Raw genomic sequence first — 18,455 nt, 5'->3', positions numbered from 1 at the left:
TGAACTCTATCAAGGCAGGACAAGTCCTTTCTAGCAGCTCCTGTCCAGATGTGGCAACAGTATTCCATCCTTGGACGTACCTGGCTCTTATATAGATAGAGAATAGCATCAGCAGTGAGATATCTACTGGATCGATAGAAAGATCCCACCATTTTTCCAGCGGCCTTGGCAACAGATTTGATATATGTGTTCCATTTAAGATCAGGAGTAATGGTCAAGCCCAGAAGCTTGTCAAAACTTGAGGCCTCCTGAAGACGAGAGCCATTCATTTCAATTGATGACAAATGTGGATTAGAATGTTGATGATGTAAAGAGAGAAGCTTGGTTTTAGATGGATTAAAAGTAACCAGCCACTCCTTTCCCCATTGTACTACGTGCTCAAGATCAGAAGAGAGAGAATTGGAGAGAACTTGGTCGTTTACTGTCTTAGATGTGGTACCATAAATGGTAGTGTCGTCAGCATAAATGTCTACAAATGATGTAAGGATATGATTTGGAAGATCATTAATGTAGATCAGGAAAAGAGTTGGGCCCAGGATGGATCCCTGAGGGACACCGGCATTAATACTGTGAGCTTCTGATTTTTGCCCTTCAACTACTACTCTTATGAACCTATCAGAAAGAAATGATTTAATAATTGAGAAGACTTTTCCAGCTATACCATAGCTAGCGATCTTATGAAGTAAACGTTTATGCCATACCCTATCAAAGGCTTTAGATATGTCAAGAGCAATTGCCCTAGAAAGATTGCCACCGTCGAGAGATTTGCTAATCCTATGCGATATAACTGTAAGGACATCTGCTGTAGATCTAGCAGAACGGAAACCATATTGAGTGTCACTAAGAAGGTTATTTTTGTTGAGATGTTTGATTACTTCTGTATTTAACACAGATTCTAGCAACTTACTCATGATGCACAGGAGACTTGTTGGCCTGTACTGAGTATGTTAACTTGTTTCATAATATGCATTTAAATTACCCGTCCGAGGGTAGGTAAAATTATTTTAAATATGTGTTGTAAATTACCTATCCTATGGCAAGTACAATTATTTCATACATGTGTAATACCCGTCTTAGGATAGATAAAATATTTTTTTGTTCGAAATAGCAAATAATACAAAGACATTAAAAATTCTTCTATCCTGAACAGATATGTTCAAAATCAACTTCAATTTTCTCATTGTTTATACAGTCCTGAGCAACACCGGGTAGCCCTGCTAGTATGATATAAATCATAAATCTATGATATTATGGCAAAACTATCATTTTTTTTTGGGGGGGGGGGAGTAATTGTTACGTGTTTGTCTAGGGATATGAACACACAACAAATTAAAAAAAAAGGACTAATAAAACTCATAGTTAAAATAAAGAACCAATTTCTATTAACATGAAACAAAACATACAAATAATATTTACAAATAAATACACTTTCTTAGTGTATTCACTACTACTAGTTTTAAAAGCGATTATAAGGTCTATTGGATTGATGGCAAAAGGGAGATAAGAATGATTAATATCAAATCAAATGTTTTATGTATAGGTAAATCTAACAATAAGAATATTAAAATACTAGCTGTTCAGCCCGGCTTTGCTCAGACCCTATGTACTGTTCATAACTTTGTGCATATGTACATATATATATATATATATATATATATATATATATATATATTTTTAATATTATTATATCATATGTTATTATAGTTGTGCATATGTATATATATTATATCATATATTATTATATTTGTGCATATATATACATATATATTATATCATATATTATTATATTTGTGCATATATATATATATATATATTATATCATATATTATTATATTTGTGCATATATATATATATATATATATATATATATATTATATCATATATTATTATATTTGTGCATATATATATATATATATATATATATATATATTATATCATATATTATTATATTTGTGCATATATATATATATATATATATATATATATTATTATATCATATATTATTATATTTTTGCATATGTATATACTTATGTTAAATTGTTTGACTCCTGTACAGGTAATCTACCTTTAAAATTACAAGTATTTAGACCCAAAATTGGTGGAGGAGTTTGGTAGAGTCTGCAAAAGTCAACTCTTTCAACTTTGACCTCTTGGCAGCCAAATTTTCGCCCAAAAACTGATTAAAAACTTGCTGCATATCTGAATACCCTTTATGTAAAAATTTCAAATGTTTAGACCTAAGATTGGCTGAGTAATTTGGTAGAGACTGCAGAGATCAATTTTTTTTAAACTTTGACCCCCAATTTTAACCTCTTAACATTTATTGTTTTGAGCTCAAATCAAATTAAAGTGTTGGGTCCATGTCCAAGTAACCTTCATCTAAAATTTCAACTGTTTAGACCCAAAATTGGCAGAGAAGTTTGGTAGAGTTTGCAACGGTCAAATCGTTGAACTTTGACCCCTTGACAGCCAAAAATCTGATCAAAAACCGATTAAAGATTTCCCCAAATCTCAGTACCCCTTATATCAAATCTCGAGTCTGTAGACTGAAAATTGACAGAGTAGTTTGGTAGGAAAATGTACACACACACACAATTTCACTTTTATAGATATATATAGATAGTTCTTTGGTTAGTGAGAAAATATACAGAAATCTTTTGCATTTAGAGAAATTTCAGTTTCTTTAAATTTGATTTGATATTTGACTTTTAACAAGTTTCTTTCGGCTGGATTTTTATCATAAAAACATTACGGAAGTTCTTAACAGCAAGTTGGCAGCTTAACAAATTAACAACTAATGTGGCTGCTAGTACAGTGTCCTTATATAGGTTTCTGCATGGAATTTTTCTGATTATTCCAGATCATTCCGAAAACGTTCTAAATAGAATATTTCAATGCTCTATAGCATGTCATAACGCAGAATTTTCATGATTATTCCAGATCATTCCGAAAACGTTCTAAATAGAATATTTCAATGTTCTATAGAATGTCATAACGCAGAATTTTCATGATTACTCCAGATTGTTCCAAAAACGTTCTAAATAGAATATTAATTAATATTTTTAAGGAAATTATTAATTTTTGTAAGGAAAATGGAACACTTTTTATAAGGAAAATTCTCTCCACAACAGTCGTGCTTTAAGCTCTCTTCATAAAATCCAAATAGGTCAATTGGTGAAACGTCAAACTGAACATCTAAAGGTTTTGGTTTTCATTTCAATTTCTGATCATGGCATCTGCTTTTTTTGTTGGGAATTTATTATTTATTATTAATCCAATGTGCTCCATTTCTGAAAGTAGTTATGTTTTTTTTTATTTTTTATTTTACATAGGCATCACCACTTATCAAGGCCGAGGGGCCACTCAAGAATAAGGGTTAAACAGTGTACAGTAGTCAATTGGACAATATAGTAATTGTCAGTAATGGAAATTCAGTAAATTTGTTAACTTAAGGGGAACGGCTTATCAAGAACTTGTTTACATTGGACGTGAACACAACCATATTGTAGTCAACTGAAAAGCAGGAAAATGGAAGACAGATCCGCAGGCATGCAGTTCTAAGAAAGAAGCTTTGTTCATGGAATCTATGTTTAGGTTTAGGCACAGATACTTTCCCCTCTCTGTCCTGCTCTAAGCAATTCTGTTGACCTAGTCCACAAATCCCAAAACTCCATCATGAAAAGTTTCAAGAAAAAATACACGATTAAACCCGGATCTTCAACTTCCAACGTAGACACCCACTACCATGTCTCCTTCTCCAACATCAGGGGTCTACGTTCTAACCTTCCAGAGGTTGAAACACAATTACAGGAGACTAAACCAGACCTATTATTCCTAAGTGAAACTGGCATTTGACAGACTATTCCCCTAGATGAGTTCGTAATTAAAGGATACTCTCTCTAACTTAACTTCCAAATCTGACCCCCCAAGATCGCCATGGACATGGAGTATGTACCGATATTAAAGATGGCTTTTCATGTGGTAGGGACATCTCCAGAGAAGATCCTAACTTACCCTATATGTGCTTCCGAGTAGCACTAGCTCACACTACGGCATTTATATTTACTCTCTATCGCCCCCATAACAGCGGAGTTACTATCTTTAAAAGCATATCTGAGAAAATTGACCAAGTTCTATCAGCATATCCTTCAGCTAACATTCACGTATGTGGAGACTTCAATATTCACAATGTGGAATGGTTGACCCACTCAAACAAGATCGATGATGAGGGGAGATTCTGTCATGATTTCTCCATTGCTTATGACCTCACTCAGATTGTTCACGAACCCATCCGTATGCCCGACAATGACAGCCAGTATGCAAGTCTCCTAGACCTTTTTCTCACAACTTGCCCTGAACTCTGTTTAGTTTCCGTTCTGTCTCCTCTTGGATCTTTCCACCACTCAGTTGTATCAATTAAGATAAAAATGAAATGTAATAAGTCCTCAGACGTACCTCTCCATCATACAGTATATCAATACACTATAGCTGTCTGGGATAGTTTCCGTACATTTATATCGGATCTTCCTCTGCGTTCCAGGTTTAAAAAGGATGTGTCGTCTATAGTATCAGACCTGACAGAATGGTTAATTGTAGGTATAGACAATTTCATACCCTCGAAAAAGTTCCAGCAAAAACCTAACAGCCAACCATGGTTCTCTCCAGAATGTGCTGCTGCTATTGCGCACAGAAATCACTTTTTCCACTGCTTCCAACGTAATACCCTATATGTGTTTTCAGGTTGCACTTTCTCACACTAATGCATTTATATTTACTCTCTATCGCCCCCATAACAGCGGAGTTGCTATCTTTTAAGCATATCTAAGAAAATTGACCACGTTCTATCTGCTTATCCTTCAGCTAACATTCACGTATGTGGAGACTTCAATGTTCACAATGTGGAATGGTTAACCCACTCAAACAAGACCAATGATGAGGGGGAGGTTCTGTCACGATTTTCTCCATTGCTTATGACCTCATTCAGATTGTTCATGAGCCCACCCGTGTGCCCGACTCTGACAGCCAGTATGCAAGTCTCCTAGACCTTTTTCTCACAACTTGCCCTGAACTATGTTCAGTTTCCGTTTTGTCTCCACTTGGGTCTTCTGACTAAACTGCTGTATCAATTAAGATAAAAATGAAATGTAAAAAGTCTTCAGGCGTACCTCTCCATCGTACAGTATATCGATACTCTATGGCAGACTGGGATAGCTTCCGTACATTTATATCAGATCTACCTCTGCATTCCATGTTTAAAAAGGATGTGTCCTCCATAGTATCAGATCTGACAGAATGATTAATTGTAGGTATTGACCGTTTCATACACTCGAAAAAGTTCCAGCGAAAACCTAATAACCAGCCGTGGTTCTCTCCAGAATGTGCTGCTGCCATCGTGCACAGAAATCACTTTTTCCATTGCTTCAAACATAATAGATGTACTGAGACTAAAGCTGCTTTCAGAACTGCCAGCAACCATTGTAAACAAGTAATAAAGAACGCAAGAGAGTTGTATGCTCAGTCCGTCAAGTCCAAAGTAGCTGAGCAGCGGCTTGGTTCGCACCAGTTTTGGCAAATAGCAAACAGAATCTTGAACAGAAATGTGTGCTCTATCCCAACTATCATCAATGAACCTGAGGTAATCTCGTCAGCATCTGACAAAGCCAAACTCTTTGCTAAGAACTTTGCAGCTTATTCTACCCTTTGCGACCAAGGCCATCAACCCCCAATACTTCCTCCTGTATCAGAAAACATACTATGTGATATACAAATATCTGTACGTGATGTTGCCAAGCTAATCAAAAACCTTGATTCCAGTAAAGCAACCGGCCCTGATGGTATTCCAATTATAGTACTCAAAAAACTTAAACAAGAACTAAGAGGGGTGTGTAATAAGTAATGCCCCTGACCCACTTCCAGTTATTTGATCTAGCTGAAATTTTGCATGTGCAATGATTTATATATCTACGGATTATGTGGCAAATTACAGCTCTGAACTAATTGTGGTTTCTGTTTTACAGGTGTTTGAACTGAGTCAGGTGTGAAATGAAGCCTGTTGAATGTCGAGCAGTGATCCGGTTTTTGTATTTGAAAGGACACACACCACAGGAGACTTTTGATGAAATGAAAGAAACTTATGGTGATAATGCCCCATCATAATCCAGTCAATGCAGTGGAAGCATTTGGACTCACCACCTCCAAAGAAAGCAAGGGTTCAGCCCTCCGCTGACAAGGTCATGCTCACTGTCTTCTGGGAACAGGACGGAGTAGTGATGACTGATTTACTGGAAAAGTGTATGATAATTACAGGAGCCTATATGCTTCACTTTTGAGGAAATTAAGAGAAGCTATCAAAATCAAGAGGCGGGGCAAGATCAGCAAAGGTACCCTCCTCCTGCAGGACAATGCTCCGGTCCACAACTTGCATGTCGCCAGATCAGAAGCATGGGTGTGTGGTTATGAAATTCTTCCCTATCCTCCCTACTCTCTTGACCTTGCACCCTCTGACTTTCACCTCTTCCCAGCCATGAAATTGTTTTTGAAAGGATAGCGTTTCTCAGATGATGCAGCCTTGATTTCTGAAGTCACGTCGTGGTTGGAGGACCAACCTGGGGTGTTCTACAAAAACGGTCTCCAGAGCTGCATCAAACGATGGGAGAAATGCATAACTCTGGGTGGTTCCTATGTAGAGAAAGACTAATAACTGTGCCAAGTTTCATTGCTCTACTGCTATGCGAAGTGAGTCAGGGGCATTACTTATTGCACGTCCCTCGTAGCACCCATACTTACAAAACTGTTTAAACATTGTCCTAAGGAGAATTGCTTCCAATCGCCCTGGAAAATCTCAACAGTTTGCCTTGTATTTAAGAATTCCGGTGATCGCTCATCTCCCTCTCAGTACAGGCCAATAAGTCTCCTGTGCGTTATGAGTAAGTTGCTGGAATCTGTGTTAAATAGAGAAGTAATCAACCATCTCAGCAAAAATAACCTTCTTAGTGACACACAATATGGTTTCCGTTCTGCTAGAGCTACGGCAGATCTGCTTACAGTTATATCTCATAGGATTAGCGAATCTCTTGATGGAGGCAACCTTTCTAGGGCAGTTGCTCTTGACATATCAAAAGCCTTTGATAGGGTATGGCATAAAGGTTTACTTCACAAGATCTCCAGCTATTGTATAGCTGGAAATGTCTTCTCAATTATCAAATCATTTCTCTATGATAGGCTCATAAGAGTAGTAGTTGATGGGCAGAAATCAGAAGCTCACAGTATTAATGCTGGAGTCCCTCAGGGGTTCATCCTGGCCCCAACTCTCTTCCTGATTTACATTAATGATCTTGCAAATCACATCCTTACATCATTCGTAGACATTTATGCTGATGACACTACCATCTATGGTAGCACATCTAAGGTCGTAAATAACCAAGTTCTCTCCGATTCTCTCTCCTCTGATCTTGAGCATGTGGTACAATGGGGGAAAGGAGTGGCTGGTTACTTTTAATGCATCTAAAACCAAGCTTCTATCTTTACATCATCAATGCTCTGCTACCCATCTGGCATCAATTGAAATGAATGACTCTCGTCTTGGGGAGGCCTCAACTTTTGACAAGCTTCTGGGCTTGAGCTTTACTCCTGATCTTAAATGGAACACGTACATCAAATCTGTTGGCAAAGCCACTGAAAAAATGGTAGGATCCTTCTATCGATCCAGTAGATATCTCACTGCTGATGCAATTCTCTATCTATATAAGAGCCAAGTTCGTCCAAGGATGGAGTACTGTTGCCGCAGGAGCTGCTAGAAAGGACTTATCCCGTCTTGATAGAGTTCAAAATAGACTTCGTAGCCTAATAGGAGATGTCCTTTTTTCCTCACTGCAACCTCTTTCTCACAGAAGAGATCTAGCGAGTTTGTCTTTGCTTTATCGTTATTTTCATGGCAAGTGCTCGACTGAGCTTCAAACTATGCCCCCCCCCCCCAGCCAAACTTTCATAAGAAACACTCGTCTAGCTGAAAACACTATTAATACGTTCTCTGATATTTCAAAATTATAATAGATTTTTTTTTTTTCTTTTTCAGTGTTTTTGGCCAGTCATCCTCAAGCACGGGAGGGAGTGTCAGCAGTGTCTTTGGTAATGCTAGCACCACTTCATCATCCACCCCTGCTGCTGCTGCTGCTGCTAGTGCCACCTCTTCGAGTGGTTCCGGAGGTCTGTTTGGTTCTAGCTCCCCATTTTTTAGTGGTTTAGGTGGCAAACCTAGCCAGGAAAATGTAGATAAGAATGTCTTTGGTAGCACCAATCAAGTGTTCGGACAAAGTTCATCTCAAAATGCTGGTGAGCCATGTTTTTTTTCTTGTTTTTTTCTATCAATCAGAACTTGGTAAATTTTTACGACGTGCCCCAGCGTATTATAAACACCCTAATCTGCCTATGTTAAGAACGATTTTGGAATAAACACCCCCTAACCTCGAAAACCGTTCTTAACATGGGGTGGTTGGGGATGTTTATATTACGTTGGGGCAGGTCGTAAAAAAATATCCAAAACTTACTATTCAGGGTAGGTTTTGCCAGCTTTATCCTCTCTTGCCACCATATCCTTCCTAAAGACTGATTCTAGGCGTTACGAGATCAGACTTTGAAGATACTGGCTTTCTGACCTACAACACATCAAACATCAATGTTGTTTCCCCCCCTCCCTTTCCTTTTTTAAAACTTAACCATGTTCTGCAATGTCAAAAACAACAATTTTCCTATACAAACAAAAGCAAACCAAACTGCATGAATAACTATTTGCAGATATAAAGAACATGAAGCATAAAACGTTTTTCCAAATTATTGAATTCGGCATTAAATAATTAATTGATACTAGCAGAACCTGTGGAAAATTCACACCGGCATCTTCCGTATGTAATATGACATTCTGTGGATGTTCAGTATGAATGGAAATCCCGCGATATTATTGTAGCCCCATTGTTAAAACTGTAAAATTATTTCTCTAAGTAATCTGGTTAATGTAGTGTCAGACTATATCTGGTTATTACAGTTTATCTCCAGTATCCTTATAGTGTCTGATATATTTCCATTGTATGGATGCCTGGTGTGAATAGAAACCTCATGATATCATTATACCATCTTTAGACAGAATAGATATTACCCTTGAATCCTAGCCAGAAGACCAAGAAGGTATATTTTACTTCCACGCATGTCCCAAAAGCGGCATCATTTTTTTTTTTATTATAAATTTTTTTTTTTTTACATTGCCTCTTTGGTGATCAGGAGATCCTATTCATTAAAGGTGATAACATACTAATTACATTAAATATCTATATACTAATTTAATGTCCGTAGTATATTATTACCTTCTATCCTCCTTTTTAATAAATAGGATCTCTCGATAAAATAATTTACAAAGTAATTACTTTAGAGGTACTACGGTGTTAATATATAGATACCATAGAACAAAACAATAAAACCAAACCAAAGACTGACAATTTCAAGTTAACGATTGGGTGATCTCTAGCCATTCACTGTTTCAACGGCTAACTTACTCCGTAGATATGGGAGCTCAGGTTTGTGCTCAAGTCAGTTATAATCATCATCAGTTATTTTTTATTTTTTTTTTTTTTTTACTCACCACTTTTCTTTTTCAAAGTTTGGGGGAGATGGGGGGGGGGGGGGGCTGGAGCAATTGCTTCATAGATGAACTGTTTTGGTTAATGGTGTAGAGCATGACCTAGCCAGCGTAGATATCTGAGAAGGATGACTTGATGGAGGGCGGTGATTTTGCAGCAGAAGTATACTGAGCGGTTTAAGACATTAGACATGGAGGATGTGAACAGCGGTTCTCAACTAGGGGATTTGCACCCACCGGGATTGTAAAGATGACCTTTTAGGAGGCTTAGATTATGCAGTTAAAGAATCTACACAGAATTTTTAACTAAATCCTTTGATTTAATCCGAGAGTAGATTGTTCCTGTTCTGTCAGCCATGATTGACATAATCATGTTGACACACTGGTTCTCATTAGATCACCAAAGTTGAGCAACATTGAGCTTTGTCAGTATCAGATGGGATAACCATTTGTGAATACCAGGCACTGTATGTAGGAGGGACATCGATACATCTCTGCAGGAACTGCAAAAACTTAGTATCATCTCCCCCTGACCAGGATATATTTCCTTTGACACTTTCTCTTTCAGAAGAAGCCGGTTCAACCTGCGTAGGCTGAATGCAGCTGGCATACAGACATACATACATGACCAGATAGAAATCTTAAGTAGCTAAATTTTAAGCTATTCTTAGTTTGTATTGCCTGTAGTAAGGATTGCACCTTCAACCTCCAGAAGACTGGCATTTAGATCTGATTTTTACTTCAATTTTGACTACAGGCAATACTAACAAAGAACATGAGGTACCTTCACTAAGTTTCCAGACTTTTTTCATATGGACACTTTTATTAAAAGTTCACACATGAAATTCTAGTCCCCTTCAAAGTAATCTCCTCCGACTGCAGTGCACTTGTACCAATCCAACGACATTTGGAAAGCCCCATAGAAGTCCTTTTGTGTGAGCATGTCTATGACCCAGGTCACAGCTTCGTTCATCTCCTCAATTGTCTCATAATGACAGCCTCTAAGGTTTTTCTTGAGCTTAGTCTCAGGAAACAAGGTTTTAGACTATACGAAAGGTGAGGAACTGCTTTTATGCCTATCTTGGTCAAATAGTCTCTGACAAGGATGGAGCACCCTTGAGACAAAATTTGCACAAATCTTTCACATCTTCAGTATCACGCGAATAATTATGTGTACAGTTCCCACACTGACATCAAACTGTGCATTTATTGTCTCTATAGACACACGAGGGTCCTTATTAATGAAATTCTTTATTTGGCCAATCAACTCTAGTGTTTTGACTTCCTCACTCCTTCCACACTTCTCATCATCCCTCACACACTCCCTGACTTCCTTGAATCTCTTATGCCACTCAAAAACTGATGCTCGATTCATGCAAGATGGTCCAAAAGTAGTCTGAAGCATTCCATACGTTTCTGTGGCATTTTCTTCTAAATTGTCCTCACATCCAGATTGCAATTTTGAAATTCATCAGCTGTGACAATCAGGCTTTAGTAGTGTGTATTCCAATTTCTACTTACAGCTGCTCATTTGAACCTGAAATCATAAAAATTGGTCAGTCATTTCATAAGATGTATAGGAATAACATACTGAATTTTCAAGAGACTGACAATTTTAAATGCTTGTACAAAAAAAAAGTCTGGAAACTTATTGAAGGCACCTTGTTTAATAAAACAAAGACTAAAATTATAGTTACTTCTACCTGGTTATAGCTGACATAATATGAACACTCTGCCCCTGTGTATTAAATAAAACATTTAGTTTGAAATTATAGTTTTCTGAGTTTGACAAGATGCACCTGAAGAAAATGATATGTTATGGTTAGCCGAAACTTGAGAATAATATTTGGGATAAGAGCAACACATTTGCCTGATACAGGAGTACGTCAAATAGTTATCCTGTTATTTTGTTTTCAATTGCGATATTTCACTTGTATATTAATCGAAATAACAACATTATCTTGCATGGATGTTTATTTATTAGACTATTGATTTTTTCTACCAACAAGATTTCAATCATTTTAATTTTTGAAAGAAAACATTATTTTTTTTTTTTCTTTAACCAAGTGATTAATTTGTTATTTATTATTGAACTAGCCTGGATGCCTGACGGTGCCCGGGTGTTTGGAGGTGTGGAATGAGCAAAAAAAAAAAAAAAAAAAAAAAAAAAAAAAGGTGGTAGTAGGCAGGCACACTCGAACCCATACCGCAAAGGAGGAAATGAACGTGAAAAAAAAATGTGACGTCTTTGCTGTTGTGCCCATCGCCAAACCGGAAGTGACGCATGTTTAAATTAAGGCTAGTCAATCGAAAAGAGGGGATGACTTTTGAAAATACTGGCGAGAAAGCAACCCCTCCCTGTAGAAAAGTGCCCAGTTGGGGGTGAAGGAATTAATGTTTTTAGCCAATTTTTCATTATTTGTCGTCTGAAGGGTCAGGCTTCAAAACGATACCAATCTTGTGAAAATTCGTCACCTCTGTCAAAAGTTTTAGACATACATACATACATACATTTAAACAGACAGGTGAGATTTATATAATAGACTAGCGAGGGGTACCCGGCGTTGCCCGGCCCGGGTGTTTGGAGGTGTGTGTGTGGAAACTTGGGGGGGGGGGGGGTAAAAAAAAAAAGTAAGTATGAGGATCGAACCCGAACCGTTGAGGCAAACTTGTAAATTAAAGTGTGAAAAAAAAAAATGTGTGACGTTAACCATTGCCCCACCGCGAGATGCTAACGGAAACACGTTTGAATTTTTTTAATTACTTGGATTTTTCAGAGTGCCCGTTTTAATGAGTTAATGAGGTCAAGTTTGACTGCAGGATAGTATATTTTCCCAAGATGTTAAAGGAAAAAGACTAACCCACATGCGGCGGGCGACAAATGTTGAATATTTATCTTCCTGAAATTGAGCAAATTAAATAGACAGGCGAGCTTCGTTGTTAACTGTGAGATATTACGATTTATATGTGATATAAAATGTTTTAAAAAGTTGTGAACCAACCGACCGCTTCTCTGAAAAAGCCTTTTGTAGACATACAGAAAAAGCAAACATACATACATACATTTTCGCTTTTATATATATAGATTACACTTGTTCACTATGTCATTGCTGATAGGAAAATGTCTTAAGACTGTGGGAGGGTCGGCTCCTCCTGCTTCTTTTATAATATTAGCAATCAAAACAAAAACTCTTGATCAGATTAAATATGAAATTAAATTAAATCGATTGGAAATGAATTTTGTTCTTTAAGAACACTGACCAGTATTTATCAAAACTATCTGACTGAACAGATTTAAATATTGTTGTAGGGTCTCACCTATACACAATATATGAACTTTTCTAATGATGTAAATATATTGAGGGGTATCACTCTATAGTCACTCGTAGTTTGCCTTATTTGCATTAAGTTACTGCAACTCTTGTTCCTTATATATTCTGTCTTGTTGTAAATACAAATACCTTTTCTAAAATGTATCCATGTCCAAATCTTAATGACCTGTCCAGGCCACAACAAATCTTACGACGAGGAACTCGAATTCATAAAATAGATATCTACAACATCACATAACCACCCCCATAAATGCATTTTCACACAAAAAAAGGAAAAGAATAAACCTGCACAAGTAATCACTTGGGCTATGACAACAGCATATTCTTATCATTGTTTTGACTCTCGAGTATATATCCGACACAGTCAGACACAGTTAATCAACCGAGAACCATATCACTCTATATAAAAGCATATAAGGTATCAACGGATACACACTCGAGTGTCAAAACAATGAAAAGAATATGCTGTTGTCCTAGCACTATTAATCACACACTGAAACTGAAAAAAAGAGTGGCGTACTTTAATGAGATAGTTTTTCAACTGGTACTAAAAAAGTACCTCACGTTCAACAAATGACATTAAAAAAAAAAGTTGTCAAAACTATACTTTAAAAACATTTCAATTAAAATGGAGGAGATATATCAGCAAGTTAGATTTTTCAAATAGTTTTTCTCCCCCTCAGAGAAAAAAAGTAAACTTTGTCCAATGTATAACATAAAACTGTAATTAGTAAAATTACTGTGGCTATTCTATAATATAAATCTCAATCAGCGGTTTGTGTGTATGTATGTATGTATGTCTGCCAAAAACTTTTGACAGATCTGACGGATCTTGACAAGATCGGTATTGTTTTGAAGCTGGACGTCTCGGACGACAAATATAAAAAAAATTGGCCACAAACATTAATTCCTTCACCCACAACTGGCCAGTTTTCTACAAGGAGGGTCATTTTTTATGTCGGCATTTTCACAATATCATATCGGTTGGATTGACTACGTTTAGTTTCAACGTTTGGAACTTCCAGTCAGGCGATGGATATATTGGCTAAGACATCACTTTTTTTTTTTTTTTAACTGTTGGTTTGATCTCCCCTCTACTAACCTCCTTCTCCCCGCTGGGTTCCTTACTACACCATCTACACCCACATGGGCAATGAGCACCCCTGCTACTGTTGTTTTGATTCTTCCCTTACACCAACTAAACACACGGGCAATGCCGAGTACCCTCGCTAGTTAGAAAATAAAGGGGAAAAAAAAATCTTTTTTCCGAGTAAGTAAACTTTGTTCTTGTAAAATATTATAAAAAATCTACAGATGGAGGATTTCAAGGCTATTTTAACAATTGAGTACAATCACTACGGGGACTGATGATATGGTTTATATCATACAACGTCTGAGACATACTCATAAACACCACCAAAACTAGTTAAAAAAAAAAAAAAAAAAAAAGAACTCCCTCGGATGACACTAGCAACACAATTACCTTTAGAGGAAGAGCTGATTGACACCATTTTTGAGACGTTCAATCTCGACTCACCCCAATTAACACCAGAACAACAGTGGTCAGGCAGAAAGAAAAAAATTCACTGACCTACTAATTATCAACTCGAAACGGAAAAGATATCATTAGCTTACGGTGCAAAAAGTCTTGGGGAAGAGGGCTTGCCCATATACAATATATGAACTCTTCTAATGGTATAAATATACAGAGAGGTACCACTCTCGGGAGTCACTCGCAGTACACCATATTTGCATTAAGTTCTACAACTCTCATTCTTTATGTATTCTGTCTTTTGCAAATAGCAATATTCTTTTTCTAAACCATAACTGTATCGGAGTCTTTCTTGATCATCTTTTCGGCCCACAACAAGGTACATACCTTTTTTGTTAACAAAGCTATTGATGTAAAGTTAAAGAAATGAAAGAGAGGTAGACTGTCTTTATTTTATACTAGTGGGGGTGCCCGGTGTTGTCCAGGGTGTTTGGAGGTGTAAAAGAATTAAAAAAAAATGTTAGTAGGCAGGCAGGTTCGAACTTGTGACGCGAAGGCGGAAAACCTGAAAACTTACCGCTTTGTTATGACAACAAAGGAAGTGAAAAGCATTTAAATTTAGCGATGTCAATCAAAAACTGTTGACTCACTGATAATTAGGTTAGGAGTCAGCGAAGAAATTAAGTTTTCAGCTTTCTCTCATGGTATTTATTTTCTCCCAAGTGTCCAAATAAATAGCAATTGTCTGATATGAGGGGTTTTCCCCACAGTTATCAAAGCTTATTGCTTTCTGGACGTCCCTGGCACGAAGCCGGAAAACTGCCTTCGCTTTCGTTAGTTTAACTTTTTTATATGAAAAACACAAACAAACACGCGAGAAGGAAGAATAGTAGGAATTTTATAAAATAAAAGTCGCTCAAATAAAAGATAGGGACGACCTCCGTTTGTAAATTGGAGATATTATAATCTAGGGAGTATATAAAAAGTTCTAAGAAATGGTACCCACCCCCTGAGCGCCCCACTACCCCCCGCGGAAATAAGCCTTTGCCGGACATACAAAAAAGCGCACACAAACTAGAGGGCGGCAGTACTAGGGGTCTATCTTCAAAAACCATTTGCACCTAGCTTAATCTCTTCATTAGGATGATAATAGATAGAGAAAAAAAGAATTTTTGAAAAAAAGTCATTTTTGGCATGTGGGGGGGCTTTTTTTACGATATTGCCCCCCCCCCCCGGGGGGGGGGGGCAAAAATCACCATTTGCAGCAAAAAATTTACATTATGCAAAATTGCATGCACCTAAACGTCCTAAATGGATACAAATTGGTATAGATAGTTGAGACTGATGATTTCTAGCCATTTTTGAGGCATTTTTGGGTTTATAGGATGAAAAGAAGGGCCAAAATGAGCTGAAATTTGCTCAAAATTACCTGAAATCTTAAAAAATCAGCTATTTGGCTACTATGTTACTCCAAAAACGTCCGAAATGACTATGAATGGACTTAGTTGGCTAAAACTTACATTACCCCATAATTTCTAGCCATTTTTGAGGCATTTTTGGGTTTATAGGATAAAAAGAAGAGCCAAAATGAGCCGAAATTTGCCCAAAATTACCCGAAACTTAAAAAATCGGCTATTTGGCTACTATGTTACTCCTAAAACATTCCAAATGCCTATGAGTGGACTTAGTTGGCTAGAACACACTGCAATGGCAATGGCTTCTTGATAACAACACTGCAATGGCTTCATAATAACACTGCAATAGATTCTTATTCTATTCAACAGAAATTTATTTCTGCTGGGTCCTTCATTTCTCTTAGTGTCCTCCCCCACCCCAAAACTGTGAAAGGAATTAGTTCCATTTCACATAAAAGCCATTTGCAAGAACAACCGACACACAGGAGAGTTACTGAGAGATAACATGGTGTTGCACAGTGCGGAGAGGAAAGATTTGAGTAGCAAAGCCTCCAAAATTCGTAATGAGTTGGCAGCAATGAATGTTTCTTGGTACTCGTCCCAGAAGGAACTGCAGAATCAAGTAATGGAGAAGAAATTGTCCAAGAAACAGAAGAATGTTGATTACGTTCTCAACCTGGCTAAAACCTGCAAGCAATGGGGTGGTCCGTGTTGTTCTGTTGACGAGCTGAAAGAGGTATTGAGAAAGAATGGCGACATTGGCAAGAAAATTGTCAAAACTGAGCTTTCCTTCTACATTCACACTCACAAAGCAGATCGACTGCATCGACCTGAGTTATTTAGGCTGATCAACATAGACATGTCCACTCAGCTCGAAAATCTGTCCGTTCTCTTGTCCAACGAAGACAACAGTGCAAGCCAAAGCAGCATCGCAGAAATGATATTGCCAACCAACGACGATGCCTTGAAAGTGCTGTCAGACGATCCAAAAGAACAAGAGCACCAAATCTACCAGCCTAACAAGATGTGTGTGAGTGTATGGTATGAGGGTGAACAGACAACCTGGTACATTGGTTTCTTCACTTCAATTAAGGATGATCAAACATTTGTTGTGGAGCAGCTGGTCCGGGTTGAGAAAGGTGCAGATCTGATGTGGGTTCATCCATCGTCACCCATTCTGGAGGAGGTAACCAGTGACCAGGTTCTGCGCTATAAGAATGGGAAGTTGCTCGAGGTGAAGGGAAGTTGGAACTATGAAAGAAAAAACAAATTCACACTGAAGAACAAAGATGAGATCAATAAAGAATTTGAATCATTCATAACGTATTTCAATTAATTGTTGAGATGATTTATTGTTCTATTCCAATTGTTAACTATTACTCTTTTATTAGCACCTCACAATTTTTCTAAAACTCGATGCCTATCAATGGTGACACATGTCCATCTGCAGGGATGCCAATCGACTTATGGGTAGAAATTATGGGGTAATGTAAGTTTTAGCCAACTAAGTCCACTCATAGTCATTTGGAATGTTTTAGGAGTAACATAGTAGCCAAATAGCCGTTTTTTTAAGTTTCGGGTAATTTTGAGCAAATTTCGGCTCATTTTGGCCCTTCTTTTTATCCTAGGAACCCAAAAATGCCTCAAAAATGGCTAGAAATTATGGGGTAATGTAAGTTTTAGACAACTAAGTCCATTCATAGTCATTTCGGACGTTTTTGGAGTAACATAGTAGCCAAATAGCTGATTTTTTAAGATTTCGGGTAATTTTGAGCAAATTTCGGCTCATTTTGGCCCTTCTTTTCATCCTATAAACCCAAAAATGCCTCAAAAATGGCTAGAAATCATCAGTCTCAACTATCTATACCAATTTGTATCCATTTAGGACGTTTAGGTGCATGCAATTTTGCATAATGTAAATTTTTTGCTGCAAATGGTGATTTTGGGCCCCCCCCCGGGGGGGGGGCAATATCGTAAAAAAAGCCCCCCACATGCCAAAAATGACTTTTTTTCAAAAATTCTTTTTTTCTCTATCTATTATCATCCTAATGAAGAGATTAAGCTAGGTGCAAATGGTTTTTGAAGATAGACCCCTAGTACTGCCGCCCTCTACACAAACACACACACACATTTTCACTTTTATATAATAGATATGAGAAAATTAGAGAAAAAAAAAAATTAGATTTGAAACCGTATACTATGTCGATAAAAGTGGTTTTCCTTATTGTTTAATATTTATCTTTGGCGTTTTTTTCAGCTACTCTATTTGGCAACCAGTCTCCAAATTCTGGTTTTAAAAGCGTTCCTTTGAGCAGTCCAAAGTTGGGCACTTCATTTGGTTTTGGATCAACAGCAGGCGGCACTACAGGTACAAGCAGCACAACTTCTGCGGGTAGCAGCGTTGCGGCAACAGGCTTTGGCGTTGGGCAACAACAGTCGCAACAGCAGCAATCACAAAGTCCAGGTTAGTTGCAGGCAGATAAAATTCCATGTGATTTCTTCGGATAGCCCCCACCCTAACCCTACCATGAACACCTATCAAAACAAACACCTACGAGTTAATAGTATTTTTTTTGTCTTCTTTTTTA

At 37.4% G+C, this 18,455-nt stretch overlaps 1 protein-coding gene across 3 annotated transcripts in view; it reads left to right on the top strand.

Annotated features, from left to right (window-relative positions):
* The window catches only part of LOC145247439 (uncharacterized), a 195,664-nt gene that overhangs the window by 155,963 nt on the left and 21,246 nt on the right, over positions 1 to 18,455 (top strand). For all 3 annotated transcript variants that reach the window (XM_080109206.1, XM_080109205.1, XM_080109204.1), the window contains 2 exons: positions 8,075 to 8,331; positions 18,125 to 18,331. In XM_080109206.1, coding sequence (XP_079965332.1) covers positions 8,075 to 8,331; positions 18,125 to 18,331 — 464 coding nt within the window. The remainder of the gene's footprint in view (positions 1 to 8,074; positions 8,332 to 18,124; positions 18,332 to 18,455) is intronic.

This window comes from Euprymna scolopes, chromosome 25, assembly GCF_053919585.1.
Source record: "Euprymna scolopes isolate OS-2025 chromosome 25, ASM5391958v1, whole genome shotgun sequence".
NCBI classification, from domain to species: Eukaryota; Metazoa; Mollusca; class Cephalopoda; order Sepiida; family Sepiolidae; genus Euprymna; species Euprymna scolopes.
The sequence above is the reverse complement of the archived record's forward strand: the minus strand, read 5'-3'. Positions and strand labels throughout refer to the sequence as shown.